Source organism: Pteronotus mesoamericanus, unplaced genomic scaffold (genome assembly GCF_021234165.1).
Source record: "Pteronotus mesoamericanus isolate MK-2021 breed Mesoamerican mustached bat unplaced genomic scaffold, CSHL_Meso_final contig_64, whole genome shotgun sequence".
NCBI classification, from domain to species: Eukaryota; Metazoa; Chordata; class Mammalia; order Chiroptera; family Mormoopidae; genus Pteronotus; species Pteronotus mesoamericanus.
Window position 1 is genome coordinate 5124706 of NW_026555224.1, and position 19677 is coordinate 5144382.

The 19677-nt window shown below is 40.5% G+C and overlaps 1 protein-coding gene across 1 annotated transcript in view; it reads right to left on the minus strand.

Moving 5' to 3' along the window:
- Positions 1–762: 762 nt before the first annotated feature.
- LOC129076783 (phospholipid-transporting ATPase ABCA3-like) overlaps positions 763–19677 on the minus strand; it is a 242139-nt gene continuing 223224 nt past the window's right edge. The window contains exons 26-30 of the mRNA XM_054580937.1: positions 17367–17554; positions 16562–16732; positions 15992–16182; positions 1504–1577; positions 763–885 (exon numbers count right to left, since the gene is read on the minus strand). Of these exons, the coding sequence (XP_054436912.1) occupies positions 763–885; positions 1504–1577; positions 15992–16182; positions 16562–16732; positions 17367–17554 (747 nt within the window). The remainder of the gene's footprint in view (positions 886–1503; positions 1578–15991; positions 16183–16561; positions 16733–17366; positions 17555–19677) is intronic.

A 19677-nucleotide genomic window follows, 5' to 3' on the forward strand; every position in this document is an offset into this window, starting at 1 on the left:
TAGTTTGATTTCTGTTGCTCATGGGACTCCAGCTACCCAAACAAGTATCGGAAGACCTCTATGTCTCCCTTTCTCTCCACCTCATTTCTCCTTTCTTTCTTTCTTAGTCAGAGTTGGGTAAGTATAGGAAGGAAAACATGTTATTGTCAAAGAATGTTTTTACTTTATGTTATTGGACTAAATGTCCTTGGTGCAAACATTATCTTACAAATGTAAAATATTGGTTTGAGTTTTGGAAATAACCCAAATTACCCCTTGAACTTTGATTGCTTTTAATTAGATTATTCTGGGTATAAATTTGGTGTGAGTGTGTTTCCATGGGAAAGATGATTTGTTCCAGGCCTAATGCTCCTCTTATCTGTAACTCAACTTAAAAATAAATCTTATGCTTTTCAAGTTATCCCATCTCACAGCTCCGTTATGTCTGGATTTTTCTGTTTAATCACTTTAAATACTCAGGGAAAGTTTCTTGCCCCTACCCTGATAAATGCTGCTCTTTCATACTTCTAGGAGAGAAAACTTGAATTTAATCAAATATCTAGGTTTGCACATGCTGGATACACAGGCCACCCATGTAAATCTATAAAGAAGGGACATGTGGTCTCCTTTGGGGGACTCTTTATTACATAAATATATTTGCACCCAGTTATGTACAAACACAGGAATGCCCCTATATGTATCCAGGTGTAGTAGAGAGTAGCCTAAGAGGACATAGGTCACAGGTGGGAACTGAATCTCATCACCTTTGCTTTAGAATCATTTTCACTCATCTTCTGTGTTCTGTAGATTAGCAAGAGTCAGGAAGACTTGTTCCAGTGTTATTTGACTGATGGAATAATCTTTTAATTTGAATTGCTCTTTGGCTTCCTCCAAAATACCAAACACCTTCAACAACAAAAAGGTACAGTCACCATTGCAGTCCTCTCTCTAGCCCCAACCCAGATGAGCTAGCCTTCTTCTCCACTTCTTCCAACTGCCGCTTAGTTAATGTTGGAGGGAAAAAAGCCCAGAAGGGCAGAAAAAAAGCGAGATATATAATCAAGAAACTGATAGAGGAATTCTCTTTCCTCATCTTCTTGGTGGACATGGACTAATAATGGGACTTAGGGAGCAGAAATTGAAGCAATTAGCCCCAACTGGTGTGGCTCAGTGGATTGAGCAACCCCCTGCAAATCAAACGGTTGCCGGTTTGATTCCCAGTGTAGGACACATGCCTGGGTTGCAGGCCAGGTCCCCAGCAGGGGGTGCGCGAGATGCAACCACACTTTGATGTTCCTCTTTTCCTCTCTTCCTCCCTCCCTCCCTTCCCCTCTCTAAAAATAAATAAATAAAAATTAAAAAAAAAAAGAAATTGAAGCAATTAAAGTCAAGGTTGTCTGAAAAGTAACATAGTCTTCTGCTCCTACATCAGGCTCCTATTACACATGGCTTAATAGTATATATTTCCACCTTCATTAGTGCTCTCTTAACAGGTAATGTTAGAAAGGCATAGTTTCTAGTCACCTTTGCCCAGCTATTGTCCTTGCTGGGAATGTAGTAGTTCAGGTTCCCTTGGTTCTCCTGCTTTAATATGCTACCTATAAAAGTAAATTATTACACATAGGATAGGTGAGTAATCTTCCAGATTTCAGTTAAAATTGCCAAAATATTGCTACATCTACTTAATTGTATATAATATAACTAAAAATAAATGCTATTATGACAAAAAGGGACAGGGACAGGATCAAATAAACTATGCTCTTTGGTTTGTATGACATGGTTAATTTTTTTCAGCAGATTTATTCCCGAAGAAATAGCTTTATTATGTGAAGCTCATAATTATTATTGAGGACAGGTGTGCAGACACAGAAATACAAAATGTTAGTTCACTTGTCCATGAATGAATCCAAACCTTCAAAAATTGTAATGTTATTATAAGACTTCACTCCTGCACATGGTGCTGAGAATGTGAGCTGGGAGGATATTCAGTCCGCTTGTGTGAGGCGGTATTTATGATCAGTGTGCTTGTAGTGGGTGAGAGCAGACAAGGCCCCCTCACTGTAATTATATGCCATGGGAAAGAGGCAGTTATACATACACATTCCCCAAGTCAGGCTGTATTGTTTCTTTTACTGGTGAGTAAGAAACCATTTCTAATTTAGAACTGAGGTGTTTACACTTAATTCATATTTTCAGATTATTGCAAATTAGATTAACTGGAATTAAAATGAGTTAAAGTAAAAAAGTACATGTTTATAATGATGTGTGTATTTTCTTAATACGAATTTTAAAGCATGTATTGTCTCCGTGATCACATAAAGCCCTTTTTCTTGTATGTGAAATATTTAAAACAGAGCTTAATGTGTTATTCAAAGCAAACACTTATCAGTGTTTGTGATATAACCACTCCATTTAGGTCAAGTAATAGCAACCCAGACAGTCACACATGCCACTTCCCAGCTTGTGTCCCCTATAAAATAAAATCAATACCTTTATTGCTATTATGACTTTTTAAAATGTTTTTTCACCTATGCATGTAGCCTTAAAAATTTAGGCAGAGTTTTCCTACTTTTGAACCTTATGCGAATATAATCATCTGACAGGGGTGTCCAACCTTTTGGTGTCTTTGGGCCACACTGGAAGAATAACAGTTGTCTTGGGCCACACATTACATACATTGCAACATGTAATTACAAAAAAAAACTCATAGTATTTTAAGTAAATTTATGATTTTGTGTTGGGCTGCATTCATAGCCATCTTGAGCCCCATGTGGCCCACAGGTTGGACAACACTAAACTAGTATATATTCTTTTCTTTCTGCTTCTGTTACTGAATAGCAAGTGGGGTCCTGCTGCCCACCACAATGCTCTAGGCAAAATTTTGGAGGTGAAAGTTTGGTTATAAAGGAGTCTTTATTCAGAACCCACACAGTTTTGAAATAACAGCTTTCCACATGCATTAGTCACTTAGGCCTATCAATTCAGGCTAAAATCTTTAACTCTTGAGTTCCCCTATCATTTCCCCTGTTAGTTATTATTTTATTTCTATAGGGTTAGTTTACAAACTAAAAAGCAGAGTAAGACACAAAAGCTACACAATTTTGGGAGAATGTCAGGCTTCTGCCTCAGAGCCCATCCCCTCTAGAAAACCCAAAGAAGAATAAGCCTTCTACCCTCTGCCAGGCCAGCCCAATCCTAGGCTGCACCCAGAGTTTCTTCTCCCATCCAAAATACCATCCTTTTGGAAATGGAGGCAGCTGCAGCATAATCATTCAGGGATCCTTGAGAAAGAAAGCCCGAGTCAGTCTCTACCTTCTTTTTATTTTAAATCTTCTGGCCCATAATTCCATGAGCTCCAGAGGTATTCAGCCTCTCAGTGAATCCCATCCTGGGCCATTGCCTTGAGCAGTCTCCTCCTAAAGCCCCTCCCTACTCCTCTCCAGTCATCTGACCAGACCTCTCTGTATCACTCCTTTAACTGAATTTTTGTAAGAATCATTCATATGGTTGCATCTAGCTATAATTCATTTATTTTCCATTCTAAACTATAATCTGGAGTATAAATATCCACAATTTATTTTCCATTTAGCTACTGAAACTATAAGAATATTAGGAGAGAGAAGATGGTGGCAAAGTAGGTAGCAGCTGAGTCCACTTGCTCATGCACCCAACTGGGACAACAGCTGATCTTCTGAAGGACAAAGTGAACAACCAACAGAATCTTAGCTGATATGAACCTAATCAACAAAACAAACAAGGAAGCAAAATAGAACCAGAGGCATGGAGATAAACAGACTGACAGTAACCAGAGGGGAGAGGAGAGTGAGATAAAGGAGAGAAGGGGAAGGGTTAAGTCATGGAACATGTTTAAAGGACCCAGGGAGAAACACAACGGGGTGGGGGATTGAATGTGGGAAGTGGTGGGTTGGTAGGTCAGAGTAGAATGATGGGGGCAAAATGTAGACAACTGTAATTGAACAATTAAAAAAATTAAAAAAGTAAAACAAAGAAAATAAGAATATTAATATCCACTTCACTGAGGTCTTTTTCTAAGTTTTCCTTGTCTGCTTTTGTTTGGAACATATTTGTTTCCTCATTTTGCTTGACTCTGTGTTTCTTTCTATGAACTAGGCAAAACAGGGAAATCGTTCATTCCTGAGGTAGTGGCCTTGTATAGGAGATAAATATCATCATTCAGCATTACCCTAGCTCTTGATTGTCTCTTAAACCTTTGTGATTATCTTAGTAGCCTGATTTATTCTTAATAGGTCCCAGTTGTTGAGGGTATGTCAACTCCTGTCAGTGTTCCAAAGGGACTCCCAGTCAGCACCTAGTTTCAGGCTGATTGGAACCCAGATCCTAAGGCAGCAGCTTTTATGCAAATATATATAGTTCAATGGGACTACAATTGTAAAGCCTGCTGACCTCCAGACCAGGAGATCTGGAAGTGACTCCAGGTGTGGTGAAACAGGATAATAAGAAGCTAGGAAAATTCTTGGACAAGTGGAATGGAGAAACAGACAAGAAAATTAAAGGCTAAACAGTTTGAGCAATTTATAGCCAACCAGTAAATCCTTATGTCCCCTAACCAAGGACACTTGAGAGTAAATGTTTTAAACTGTAATGGGTGTGGAATGAGGTACAAAACTGGGTGTAGGCTATCAAGTCCCCCAACTTCCCACAAGCCTAACTTGGGAGCTGGGAAAAGCAGCAGCACAAGGATTGAGAGTTATTTTGCATGTCAACAAAGTAAAATGTTTTTATGGGCCTCATCTCTTCTGTGAAGGTCCCAAGGTTTGAGGTGTCCAACATGGGGTTCAAACATCTCACTCCTCAGGGAGAAGCTTGGAAATGGTGAGAACCCTCCCTGTGTGGAATCACTGTAACAGGGGTGTGGATTATTTATTTATTTTAAAATATATTTTATTGATTATGCTATTAGAGTTGTCCCAGTTTTTACCTCTTTGCCCCTCTCTGCTTGGTATCCCCATTCCTTCTAACACTCCCCACCTTAGTTCATGTCCATGGGTCATGCATATAAATTCTTTGGCTACTCCATTTCCATATTATTCTTAATATTCCCCTGTCTATTTTGTACCTACCAATTTATACTTCTTAATCCCTGCACCTTTCCCCCATTCTCCCTTTTCCTCCTCCCCACTGATAACCCTTCAAATGATCTCCATGTCTATGATTCTGTTCCTGTTTTGCTAATTTGCTTAGTTTGTTTTTTAGATTCAATTGTTGATAGTTGTGAATTTATTGCCATTTTAATGTTAATAGTTTTGATCTTCTACTTTTTCTTATATAATTCCCTTTAACATATAATAATGGCTTGGTGATGATAAACTCCTTTAGCTTTACCTTGTCCTTCCAGTCTAAATGATAGCTTTGTTGGATAGAGTAATCTAGGTTGTAGGTCCTTGCTTTTCATCACTTTGAAAACTTCTTGCCAGACCCTTCTAGTCTGCAAAGTTTCTTTTGAGAAATCAGCTGACAGTCTTATGGGAACTCATTTTTAGGTAACTATCTGCTTTTCTCTTGCTGCTTTTAAAATTCTCTCTTTAACCTTTGGCATTTTAATTATGATGGGTCTAGATATGGTCCCCTTTGGGTCCAACTTGTTTGGGATTCTCAGGACTTCCTGGATTTGCGTGTCTATTTCCTTCACCAAATTAGGAAAGTTCTTATTTTTTTTCCATTATATTTTCTTTTTTTCCCCCCAAGCATTTATTTATGTATTTATTTATTTATTTTTTAAATACATTTGTCTCTGCCTTCCTCCCACCACTTTCCCTTGCCCCCTTCCTCCTTCCCTCCCTCAGCTCTTCCCCTTTGGTTTTGTCCATGAGTCCTTGCTATACGTTCCTTGACTTTCCCCTTCCCTTCCCTTTCCCTGCCCCCCCCCCCCCTTCCCTCTTGCCTCTGTTGATTTCTTTTCCTTTCAGTGTTGCTGGTCATATTTTCCTTGCATCTTTGTATTGTTGGTTAGGTTTCGCTTATAGGTGAGATCATATGGTATTTGTCTTTCGCCCCCTGGCTTATTTGGCTTAGCATAATGCTCTCTAGTTTGATCCATGCTGTAGTGAGGTTAAGTAGTTCATTTTTTCTTTCTGCTGCATAGTATTCCGTTGTGTATATGTACCATTATTTTTTGACCCAGTCATCTACTGATGGGCATTTAGGTTGCTTCCAACACTTGGCTATTGTCAATTGTGCTGCTATGAATATTGGGGTGCATAGGTTCTTTTGTATTGCCGTTTTGGTGTTCTTAGGGTATAGTCCCAGCAGGGGAATCACTGGATCAAAAGGCAGTTCCATTTTCAGCTTTTTGAGGAAATTCCACACTGCTTTCCACAGTAGCTGCACCAGTCTGCATTCCCACCAACAGTGGACTAGGCTTCCCTTTTCTCCACAGCCTCACCAGCACCTGTTGTTTGTGGATCTGTTTATGATGGCCATTCTGACCGGTGTGAGGTGGTACGTCATGGTGGTTTTGAGCTGCATTTCTCTGATGGCTAGTGATGCTGAGCATCCTTTCAAATGCCTCTGGGCCCTCTGTATCTCCTCCTTGGAAAAGTGTCTGCCCAAGTAGTTTGCCCATTTTTTGATTGGATCGTTTGTCTTCGTGGAGTGGAGTCGAGTGAGTTCTTTATATATCTTGGAGATCAAACCTCTATCTGATGTATCATTAGCAAATATATTTTCCCATACGGTTGGCTCCCTTTTCATTTTGCTGATGTTTTCTTTTGCCATGCAGAAGCTTCTTATTTTGATGAGGTCCCACTTGTTTATTCTTTCCTTTATGTCCCTTGCTTTAGGAGACATATCAGTGAAAAAATTGCTGCGTGGGATATCTGAGAGTTTCCTGCCAATGTTCTCCGCCAGGACTTTGATGGTGTTGCGACTTCTATTTAAGTCTTTTATCTGTCTTGAGTTTATTTTTGTGTATGGTGTCAGCTGATGATCCAATTTCAATTTTTTGCATGTAGCCATCCAGCTCTCCCAACACCATTTGTTGAAGAGGCTATTATTGCTCCATTTTATGCTTCTGCCCCCTTTGTCAAATATTAGATGTCCATAGAGACCTGGGCTTATTTCTGGGCTTTCTATTCTGTTCCACTGGTCTATGGGTCTGTTCTTGTGCCAGTACCAGATTGTTCTGAGTATAGTGGCTTTGTAGTAGAGTTTGATTTCCGGAATTTTGATCCCTCCTACTTTGTGTTTCTTTCTCAAAATTGCTGTGGCTATTTGGGGTCGTTTATGGTTCCATGTAAATTTTTGAAATGTCTGTTCTATTTCTGTGAAATACGTCATCAGTATCTTAATAGGGATTGCATTGAATCTATAAATTGCTTTTGGTAGTATGGACATTTTGAGGATATTAATTCTTCCAATCCATGAGCACGGTATATGCCTCCATTTATTTGTGTCTTCCTTAATTTCTTTTTTCAATGTTGTATAGTTTTCTGCGTACACGTCTTTTATGTCTTTGGTTAAATTTGTGCCTAGGTACTTTATTTTTCTTCTTGCTATATCGAATGGGTTTTTTTTTTTTCTGATTTCTTCTTCTATTGCATTGCTGGTATACAAAAATGCCTTTGATTTCTGAATGTTGACTTTGTATGCTGCTGTTTTGCCAAATTCACTTATTAGGTTGAAGAGTTTTTTGGTAGAGTCTACAGGGTTCTCTATGTACACTATCATGTCATCTGCAAACAATGATAGCTTTACTTCCTCCTTTCCTATTTGGATGCCTTCCATCTCTTTCTCTTGTCTGACCGCTGTGGCTAGGACTTCCAATACGATGTTGAAAAGAAGCGGTGAGAGCGGACATCCTTGTCATGTTCCCGATCTCAGTGGGAAAGCTTTCAGTTATTGCCCGTTGAGTATGATATTGGTTGTAGGTTTTTCATATATGGCCTTTATTACGTTGAGGAATGCCCCATTTATCCCCATTTTGCTGAGTGTTTTGATCAAAAATGGGTGCTGTACCTTGTCAAATGCTTTTTTTGCATCTATCGAGGTGATCATGTGGTTTTTGTCTTCTTTGATTTATGTGGTATATCACGTTTACTGATTTGCGTATATTGAACCATCCCTGCATGCCTGGGATGAATCCCACTTGATCATGGTGGATGATCATTTGAATGTATTGCTGGATGCGGTTTGCCAATATTTTGTTGAAGATTTTAGCATCTATGTTCATCAGGAAAATTGGCCTGTTGTTTTCTTTCTTTGTAGGGTCTTTATCTGGTTTTAGGATCAGGGTGATGCTGGCCTCAGAGAAGGAGTCTGGGAGTCTTCCCTCCTCTTGGATTTTTTGGAATAGTCTGAGAAGGACAGGGGTTAGCTCTTCATTAAACGTTTCGTAAAATTCTACTGTGAAACCGTCCGGCCCTGGGCTTTTGTGTGCTGGGAGTTTCTTGATGTCTGCTTTAATTTCCCCAGCTGTTATCGGTTTGTTCAAGCTTTCTGTTTCTTCCTCCTTCAGTGTTGGAAGATTATATTTTTCTAAAACTTTGTCCATTTCATCAAGATTTTCAAATTTCTTGGCATATAATTGTCCATAGTAGTTTCTGAAGATCCTTTGTATTTCTGTGGTATCAGTTGTTATTTCTCCTCTTTCATTTCTGATATTATTAATTTGGGTCCTCTCCCTTCTATTTTTGATGAGTCTGCTTAAAGGCTTGTCAATTTTATTAATCTTTTCAAAGAACCAGCTTCTGGATTGGCTGATCCTCTGAATTGTTCTTTCTGTCTCTATGTCATTCAGTTCTGCTCTTATCTTGACTATTTCCTTCCTTCTCCTTGCTCTGGGATTTATTTGTTGTTGTTTCTCCAGTTCTTGAAGTTGTAGTGTTAGGTCTTTTATTTGAAATGTTTCTGTCTTTTTTAGGTAAGCCTGTATTGCTATGAACTTCCCTCTCAGGACCGCCTTTGCTGTGTCCCAAGGGTTTTGGACTGTTGTCTGTTCATATTCATGTGTTTCCAGAAATATTTTCATTTCTTCTCTTATCTCATTGTTGACCCATTCATTGTTTAATAGCCTACTGTTCAGTCTCCATGAGTTTCCAAGTTTTTGAAGTTTCTCTTTGAGGATGATTTCCAGTTTCAATCCTTTGTGGTCTGAGAAAAAGTTTGGTATTATTTCAGTTTTCCTGAATTTGCTGACGCTTGCTTTGTGTCCTATCATGTGGTTTATCTTTGAAAAACTGCCATGAGCTTTTGAAAAGAATGTGTATTTTGCTTCTTTGGGATGTAAGGTTCTATATATGTCAGTTAAGTCTCTTTGATTCAGTGTGTCATTCAGCGCCACGATATGTTTATTAATGTTGTGTTTGGAAGATCTGTCCATTTCTGACAGTGGGGTATTGAAATCCCCTATATCAGTGTGTTGCTGTCTATATCTTCTTTGAAGTCATCCAACAATTTCCGTATAAACTTGGGGGCTCCTCTATTGGGAGCATATAAATTTCCAATTTTGATGTCTTCTTGATAGATTCTTCCTTTAAGTATTATAAAGTGCCCCTCTGGGTCTCTCTTTATGGCCTTTGTTTTGAGATCTACTTTGTCTGATACAAGTATGGCAACCCGAGCCTTTTTCTCATGCCCATTTGCTTGGAATATTTTTTTCCATCCCTTTACTTTCAATCTGTGTAGGTCTCTTTGTCTGAGGTGGGTCTCTTGTAGGCAGCATATGTGTGGGTCATGTTTTCTTATCCATTCAGCTACCCTGTGTCTTCTGATTGGGGCATTTAGTCCATTCACATTGAGAGATATTACTGATAGAAACTTACTCATTTCTTCTCTTTGTACCTGTGTTCCTCTCTCTCTCATTCTTTTCCTTCATCTGCTTAAACCAGTCCCCTTAACATATCTTGGAGTGCCGGTTTGGTAGAGATGTGTTCTTTTAGTCTTCTCTTGTCTGGGAAACTCCGTATTTCCCTTTCTATTTTAATGGAGAGCCTAGCCGGGTAGAGCAGCCTTGGCTGTAGGCCCTTGCTTTTCATGGCTCAGAATATTTGTTGCCATTCCCTTCTGGCTTGTAGTGTTTCTGTTGAGAAGTCAGCTCCTAGGCGTATCGGGGCCCCCTTGTATGTTACTTTCTCCTTCTCCCTTGCTGCCTTGAGGATTCTCTCCTTGTCTTTGATAGTTGCCATTTTAATGATGATGAGTCTTGGAGTGGACCTCCTTGAGTCCCTCTTGAGTGAGGTCCTCTGTGCCTCCTGGATCCATGAGAGCCTTTCTCTCCTCAAATTAGGGAAATTTTCCATCATTACTTTTTCGAGGAGGTTCTCTATTCCTTGCTCCTCTTCTTCTCCTTCTGGTATCCCTATTATACGGATATTATTGTGTTTCAGGTTGTCCTGCATTTCCCTAAATGCCTCTTCATTCTTTTTGAGTCTTTTTTCCATTTCTTGCTCTTTCTGGGAACTTCTTTCCTCCTTGTCCTCCATCTCACTGATTCGATCCTCAGCTTCATCCAGCCTGCTTTGGATTCTTTCTACTGTGTTCTTCAATTCACAAATGGTATTCTTCATATCCTCTTGTGTCTTCCTGATAGTTTCTATGTCCTTTTCCAGGTTGATATAGTTTGCCGTACTATCCTGATAGTTTCTCTGCAGTTTCTCATAGTTCTCTTTGAGCTGGCTGAGCTCAGTGAGCTTCCTTAGAACCATTGTTTTGAATTCAGTATCTTATAGTTCCCTTGCCTCTATTTCATTTAGCTCTCTCTGTGGAGAGTCCCCTTTTCCACTCATTTGGGGGGAACTTCTTTATCTTCCCAGTTTTGTGAGAGTCTGTTAAATATTTTTGTCCTTTTCTTTCTGGGCCTGCCTCTGATGATGTCCGTTGTTGACCCTATAGGAACTTGGGTTGTTTGTTTGAGCCTTCCAGGAGTCCAATGTCTGTGCCTGACTCCTGCTTCGAGCAGCTCTGTGACCCCTTTGGTCAGGGCTGGGCTATTTTTTCGGATCTCTCTGCCCTCTCAGGCGGGCTCCTTGAGCGTGCTCCCAGCACGGCCGGATCCCCCATCTGCCTGGGGTCACATGTGCTTGCCCCAGACCAGGGGGCTTATTCGCAACCTCGCCTACTCATGTGGCCCCCCTGGCCGGTGAGCTCTGTGGCACTGGTCAGTTTAGGGTCCGCTATTGTGTATTTTCCCCGCTTTGGCTCTTTTGGTGCGTTGTTTTCCCTCGCCAAATGGGGATTACGGAAATGGGAGGAATCAGCTCCAGGACTCTCCAGTTTATCCTGTCTCTGGTCTCTCCTCCGGGGACTCTGGGCAGTTCTACTAATCTTGTGGGCTGCTCCGCAATGGTCGGACAGCTCATCTATTTACGCCTGCCCTTGCCGCTCTGGCCAGTCCCTCACAGGCAGTATGGGTGCATATCTGTGGGATGCCTTGCCTGCCGGTGCAAGTGTTCGCCAGCCCGCGCGGGTCACATACACGCTCTCCAACTCTCGCTGGTCACTCGGCACAAGTGTGCGTGCCTGCACTGGGTGTTTTTGGGGTGTCTATGTGTGCTTTTCGGCTTTTGGCTCTTTGGGGGTGTGGCCTCTTCCCGCGCAATGGAGACTAGGGCAAGGAGAAGGAGTCGGGACTCCCCGGTTCCTCCTCTTGTTCTTTCCCAACGCCTCAGTTTCTAGTCTCTCCTCAGGGGTCTTTGGGCAGTTCTGTGACCCTTTCCACCAAGGATCCACACCCCTGTGCAGACTGCATTTCAATCACAGGCAGTCTGGTTCATGCGCACCCCACTTCTGCCTCTTTGTGGTCACGCCTTTCCAGCCCACAAAGGAGACTACAGAACGGGGAGGGAGTCGGGACTCCCCGGTTCCTCCTCCCATTCTTTCCCCAATGCCTCCTTCTCTAGTCTCTCCTCAAGGCTCTCCCAGCCAGTCTGCACTCAGCCCCGCAGCTCACACACGTACAAGCTGTGTGCGGAGCGCACAAAAGGCAGGTTAATTGATTCCCTTCTGCCTGAGCGAGATGGTAGCTGCAGAGTGGGAGGCGCGCCATCACCGGGGCTCCACCTGCCGCCGTGTCAGTTCTCTTCACAAAGTTTTCCTCACCAGTCTTTTCCCAGGCACCAGCCCACCCTGCTGCCGCCTCTACCCAGAGATCAAGGAGGGTGGCTGCCACTGCAACTTTTGCGTTGGCCCTTTAAATGTCTCTTTGCATCCCCAGCCACCTGTCTCTGGCAGAGAGTGCCCCTAAGCTTTTCGGGGTTGCATTTTGTCTGTATTTTCTTGGCTTTAGCTGCTGTAGTTTAGGGGTCCCTGTTTTTGATTCAGACCCCGTTCTTCTTGGGGGACGCTAACTGGCCATTTCAATGTCCCTCTGGTGCCAGTGCCCGTGGGCACCCAGCCCACCCTCTTGAGCCTCCACCGCACTTCTCACCCGTTGGGATGTGTCAGAGTAGAATCCACTGTCCACGGCCCCAAGGCTCCTCTCCTACTATCGCTCCACTGCTTTCCAGGTGATTACTCCATTATTTAGTTGCAATTCCAGTTTGGTTTTGGGAGGGGGTCAGCGTGACTCCCATTCACTCCTCCGCAATCTTCCCAAGTTCCCATTATTTTTTCAAGTAAGTTTTCAATTTCTTGTTCTTCCTCTTTTGTTTCTGGCACCCCTATGATTTGGATGTTGGTGCGTTTGGAGATGTCCCAAGGGCTCCTTAGTCTATCTTCATTTTTAAAAAAATTCTTTTATCTTCTTGCTCTTCTGATTGAATGTTTTTTGTTCTTTATGTTCCAAATCAGTGAATTTATTCACACCTTCATCCCCTCCACTGTTGGTTCCCTGTAGATTTTTCTTTATTTCACTTAATTTTACCTTCATTTCTGCCTGGGTCTTTTTTTATGCTCTTTCAGTACCCAATGATTTCTTTGAGCAAACTGATAACCAATTTTTTGAACTATACATCTGAATGTTGCTCATCTCCATTTTTGTTTAGTTCTTTTTCTGGAATTTTGTTCTGGTTTTTTATATTTGGCTCATATTTCTTTGTCTCCTCAATTGGGCAGTCTCCCTGTGTTAGTTTCTGTGTATTAGGTAGAGTTGCTTTGATTCCTTGTCTTAGTAGCATGGCCTATTGTAGAAAAGCACCCCTACAAATTGTGTGCAGTGGAACCTTAGGTAATCACCAGGATGGAGCAACCCATATCACTGCCTAGCCTCTGGAGATTTGCCTGGGAGGAAGCTGTCTCCTGGCACTTGCTCTGTTGCCAGTCACTTCACATTCTTCCCATATGCCACTGATTCCCTTCCAGTTGTTATCCTGGTGCTGCATCCCAGAGGGTGTGGGTCTGAGTAAGTCCTGAGACCACTGCAAGCCCTTTAAGAGGAGTCTCCTGAGAACCCTGCAGTTTCTTCAGCCACCCCAACCCTCATTGGATTTTACAGCCAGAAGTTATGGGGACTTATCTTCCTGGTGCTGAAATCCTGGGTTGGGTGGTCTGGTCTGGGGCTGAGATCCCTTGCACCCACTGTATCCTCCCCAATTTTTATCCATTACACATGAATGTGGAACTGCTTGTTCTGTGTCTCCATGCCTCTCTAAACCTCTCCATATTTCTGCCCCTCCTACCCATCTGGATGAATGTGGCTTCTTTAAATCCTTGGTTGTTGGACTTCCACACAGCTTGATTTTCTAACAAACCTGAACGATACTTGTTTTATAGTCTAGTTTAATCTGTGTAGTAGTTGTGCTAGGTGACAAGGTGTGTTTACCTATGCCTCCACCTTGACTGAAAGTGAGGTGGGGTTTTTGGTGAGACTGTGTCTCTGCCTCTCCTACCTATCTTGATGTGGCCCTTTTATTCCCTGTTATGGAAAACTCTTTTCAGCTAGTTTTCAGCAGAAATTGTTCCGTATGTCGCTGTACTTTTTGGTCCAGTCAGAATCTCTCATCATGGACCACCCAAAAATTTTTCTAGCTTTAGGATTCTGTACTGTGGGGTTCCTTCTTTAGAGACTTCTGGGATGTATTAAATAATATGGCTCCTCAGTGTAGACCTTTCTCTGGTACTTTCTTCTGTCTGCCTCTTGTGTTCCTCTCCTTACTCCAAACCTAAATTAGGGATTCCTTCCTCCACAGATCTCTGTGTGCTCTTGCTTAGAATCAGAGGATGCTACTCAGTACCCACTTAGAGGGTCCCCTTCACATGGCAGTCTCAGCATGAGCTCTCCAACCTGGGAAGGTCCAGAGCTTTGTCACTGATCGTAGTGCTGACAATGGCATTTACTTCCAGGGTTTGCATTTCCTTACAACTCACTGTTTCTTTTACTTTATTTTTTTCTTTTCTTCCTATTTTCTTTTCTTGGTTCTTAAAAAGAGTTTTCTGAACCAATTTTCACATTAAGGTTGTATTTGTTTAATTTCTACCAAATTCTTGTTTTATTTTACCAAGAGGGCTTTTCAGAGTATATAATCTTCCATTGACAAAAACAGTCACTTATTTGTGTATTTAAAAAAAATACATGGTCACTTAATTTTCCTTGAGATTATGTAGAATGATTTGCACTAAATATTCTCATTACTTTATATTCTTTAAAAAAATATGAGTATATTCTAGATAACTTTTACTTGTGATATTTATTCTCTTTTACAATCATATTTAGGTATAGGTTCCATATCAATATTTATTTTCTTTCTTTCTTTATTTTTAAATACATTTGTTTCTGCCTCCCCCCACCACTTTCCCTTGCCCCCTCCCTCCTTCCCTCCTTCAGCTCTTCCCCTTTGGTTTTGTCCATGAGTCCTTGCTATATGTTCCTTGACTTTCCCCTTCCCTTCCGTTTCCCTGCCCACCCCACCCTCCTTCCCTCTTTTCTCTCTCATATCAATATTTTTTTGATTCTGTCATCTTTGAATAGCTATTTTTTAAAGAATATTGTGAGGAAGGACTTGGCAACAACCACTTCAGAGGTAAAACTGTGCCTCTAACCCACACGCCCTTTAAAGAACATGTTCTTGTATTCATGTTATTGAGACTAGGCCTCAGGTCAGTGTTCGGTGTTCTTCCTTTAGGAAGAGCACATTGCTAGAACAGCTCACAGTAAATGAGGTTTCCTGTACCAGCTTCTCTTTGTGGTAATTTAGAGGCCACATGAAATAGAACTCTGATCAATATCACCCCAATGCATTTAATTAAAAAATTGCTTAATGAATACATAAGTAAATGAACTTAATGAACATTTCAATTTTCATGTTACCTATGGTCGGCAGTGAGGAATTTTTTTCCCATTCATCTGTTCTCCACATCTGCTCTACCATCAATTTCTTATCTATTTTCTGAACTCCATTCTTACTATGTAAATGACCCTGTTATTTTCCATCACCTAGAGATAAACTTCTAACTCCTCAGGCTGACACACAATGGGAACTTCTGTGATATTTTGCTCAACCTAGCAAAGTAGAAGCAAAGATGAAAAACCAAAATTGTTAAGAGCCTTGCTATGTTTAGGAAAAAGTGGTGACATAATTTCCATCTCTGGTATTGAACCATTTAGGCAGAGAAATATTTACTAATTTTAGTGTACAGAAGTAGGTCTACTTCTGAAAGGAGAGAAAAATTTAGGTTCTTCTTTGTATTGTAATACCATGTCCTGGCTGAGACCAAAAGACCAGAGTTACATGATCAGCTGTAGAACAATAACAAAAAAGCCTTAAAACTTTGCATGGATATTATATGAAAACAATTGAGAATTATGATGATAATTATGCTTTAAAGATATAATTTACATTAACACAAGAAATTAAAATCTGTCTTATTAAAGTGATACCAAAGCTCAGTGTGAACCATTGTTTTGTGTGTGTGCAAAACTTCTCAGCCCAACCCTGCACAAAAGGTTGTAGAAACAAGGATCCCAAAATGAATTCAGTGTGGAAGTTGAAAATATTAATAATCCATAGGAAACACTTACTGAAAATATAAAACATATGCATAGTGAGAACGACAAATATGATTTAATACATCTTGAACAAAGTTAACCTATCTAATTTACCTGGGAATGTCATTGTGATAAAATTTTTAAAATCATCTAATTTATGCTCGTGTGTATCAGTGTTGACCTTAATATTCAGGATGTAAATATTGCCAAACTTGTTCTTGAGGTGCTGAGGGCTGCCCAGGCACACGAACTTTCCCTTCACCATGATGGCCAGCCTGGTACAGAAGGCATCACATTCCTCCATTCTAACAAAACAAGATAGCAGAACAATGGAAAATTGAAAAGTTCTCTGTTGGAGGATCTCTTTCTATAATTCCAGATTTTGTGATTCTATTTTCAAAGGGAGGTGGAATTTACCAATCATGACTCTCAGTTGGGGGCTGAAAAATTTTCAAATGATAAGTAGAGTACAAAATCTGCACACAAAACATTTGAACTCCTTGTCTCCTCCCACTCTTGGTTACTTAACTTAATATATTCTTGGCTGTTCCACTGATTATGATTAATGAAGAAGTTACATTCTCAAGCAAGTTTATTGTAAAAAATTTCTAGTCCCAAATAATTCTCTCTAACAACCACTACAATGTTTGCCAACCCTATTCCAAGCCTCCCAATGAGTCACACCTGTGGGAGGTTATAATAATGGCTTTGCCACTTTCACGTGCTTGTGTCACAGCGTCCCAGAGCAGGTGTCGGGCCACTGGGTCCATGCCCGTTGATGGCTCATCCAGCAAAATGACTGCAGGTTTTCCCATTAAAGCAATAGCAGTACTCAGCCTACGTTTGCTTCCTCCGCTTCGTAGAAACCAAGAGAATGCAGCAAAAGGGGAGGATATACAAATCAGTTAATTACAGGATAGTGATAGCACAAACCTCCTAAATGCTGAGTCTCAGCAAGCACTTAACATGGATATCCGCAATGGCAATTAGGTGAGACTTTAACAAGGTACCAGTTCCAAGTATGGAGGGGTGGAGTGGGGGGGTGTGTATTTGAAATACAGAAGGGTGACTTTTATGTAACTGATTTCAGCAGCATTATCAGTTGACATTTATTTACTAGATCTTAGGGTGTCATGATTTTCCAGGTACATAAATCCCACTATAATTTATAGGGTCTACATCCCTTTTTTCATGGAAAACAAAGAACCATATGGACACTAGAAAGAACAAAATGCTCCCTTTTGTTATTCAGAGGCTACAGTTCAAACATAACGAGGATTTAGGTTTCATCTTTACTGGGGAAAGATACAGAACTACATTGATCTGTCTTATTACTGTATTTTAACCTAGTGACTCATTAAATAGTTTCACAATTAAGTACTTGTATGACAGAGGGAATTAGGTGGTGCTGTGAGCATTTTCTTCATACAACAGAAACATAGGGAAGCATCACATTAGCAGCAACAAAAAGGTCAGCATAATGACTCACCTGTAGGTTCTGATTATCCTGTCAGCATGGGACTCCAGGCGCAGTGAATTCAACCATTTGCTCACATACAGCTGAATCTGGGGCTCAGAGATTCCCCATAATCTGGCATACATGGTCATTATTTCCCGACCAGTCATGTATTCCAGCAAGGCATCAGTTTGAGGACAATAGCCAACTCTTGACTTCACCTGATTACAAGAATTGCCTTAATAAGGACCCAAATAACCTGTTCCACTGAGCATTTTTGAATGAGACAGAAGGCCTTCATTTCTCCAGGTCACTCTAAGAGTCCTACTAAGAATTTTTGTTACTAAAGACTATAAAATTATAGCCAGCGGATCTAGTGTAATATATTGAACTAATGGCTTTCCAAATTCACTTTTAATAATCTTGGGGGTGAAGAAGTTACCAATAAAGTCCCACAGTCCCCTAAATTTGGTGGAGTATTAGAATATGACATTCTCCCCTCATTAATGAGGAATTATGAGGTACATGGCCACCATGGATGTTTTTGCCCTGCAGAAGTTGCACAGTCATGTGTAGATCTTGTTTCATAGTAAGGTTGAACCAGAGGCAAAGCCTTTTCCCAACCCCACAAATAGGAGAAATCAATGAATGTTGCTTTATCAATTAACCAAGTCTTTTGTGGATTTGTCTTCAGATGCACATAGGCTAGATATCCAGAGAAAAGGCATGAATACTAGTTTACTATAATTAATTAAAACTTGAAAATAAAATTATTTTAAATAATTGGCATTCATACCTTTTCTCTGGGTTTTATTAATTAATTTACAGTGACATTATACTATTAATGCCTGTAGCCTCTTGGCAGAACTGAACTAAACCTCTTCTATATTCTGGGCATGAAATTATTCTCTCATATAACTTTTGTTTTTTTTTAAATTAATTTATTTTTTCAAATACATTTGTCTCTGCCTACCCCCCCCCCCACCGCTTTCATATAACTTTTGAAAGTAAATGAGCTATAGGCATAGATAACTCATAGATAACATAAGTGAACAAGGGAAAAACAATGTGAATGCCATTAGCAGAAACAATACTTACCAGAAACATTTGCAATAACTTCAGGTATTGGGATTAATAGATCAGATAAAAATGATAGTAGTTGTTATATTTAAATAAATTTTAAAAGCTTAAAACATTCTTAATGAATTAGGAAATTATAAAGTCATGGAGACCTTTTAGAAATGAACCATATGTCTAAACATCTGCAAACTAAAAAATGAGTCATATTACAAAGTCTTTGAATGGATTTGACAGCAGTTTACAATAGAAGAAATTAACCTGCTGAACATAGGTCATAAGAAAGTTCCTGGAAGGCAGCACAAAACTAAAAAGTGGGTAATTATAAAAAGGCAATATTGAAAGATAAGAATGATAAACTGGAAATATCATATCTGGATAATCAGAATTGCAGATGAACAGAAAGATGGGAACAGGAGAAATATTAAAAAAAAAACTAATAAGTGAAAATATCCAGGACAAATTCAAGATATTAATTGATAAATTCAAGATTGCCAATAGCTGCCAAGAGAATAAAAATATAAAGATCCATATCTAAGTATTTCATATTAAAGCTTATATAAAACAAAAAGGATACTTAGAAAGCAGACATAGAGAAAAAGAAAATCTGAGCAGACTTCAAGATGGTGGAGGAGTGAGTGGAAGTCACACTAACCTCCTTCCGGGACCAATCTGGAGTTACAACTAAATTGTGGAGAAGTCACCTGTAAAACAACTGAACAATAGCAAGAGGAGACTTAAAATTTGGACAGAGGGAACAACTTAAGCACAACCTAACTAGTAAGGAGTGTGGTATAGACTTGAGAAGGCAGGCTGGGAGCCCACAGGAGGCAGCACCAGAGGGATATGTAAATGTACAATTGGATCCCCTTGAAAAGAGTGGGGTCTGAACAAACAGGGGGTATCTCATGCCTACAGCACCAGAGCCCATAAAGTATTCAGTTAATAGCCAGCTGTGAAAAACAGCAGGGTTGCTAGAGACAGGCGGCTGGAGATGCAAAGAGCTGTTTAAAGGGCCAAAATGTATAAATTTGTTTTGGCAGCCACTTACCTTGGGCGCTGGCAAAGGTAGGGGCAGAGTGGGCTGGAGCCCCGTGATGAGAGACAGGGAAAGGAGGCTTTGGGGAGAGAACTAAGAGAGAGCCAGCGGGGTCCTGGTGCTGACTCTTTCCCCATTTTGCAGTTGCCATCTTGTTCAGGCAAACCACTCCCCTGAGTGGCAGTAGCTTGAGAGGACATAAGAGCCCCGCCCCCAAGAGGCTCTACA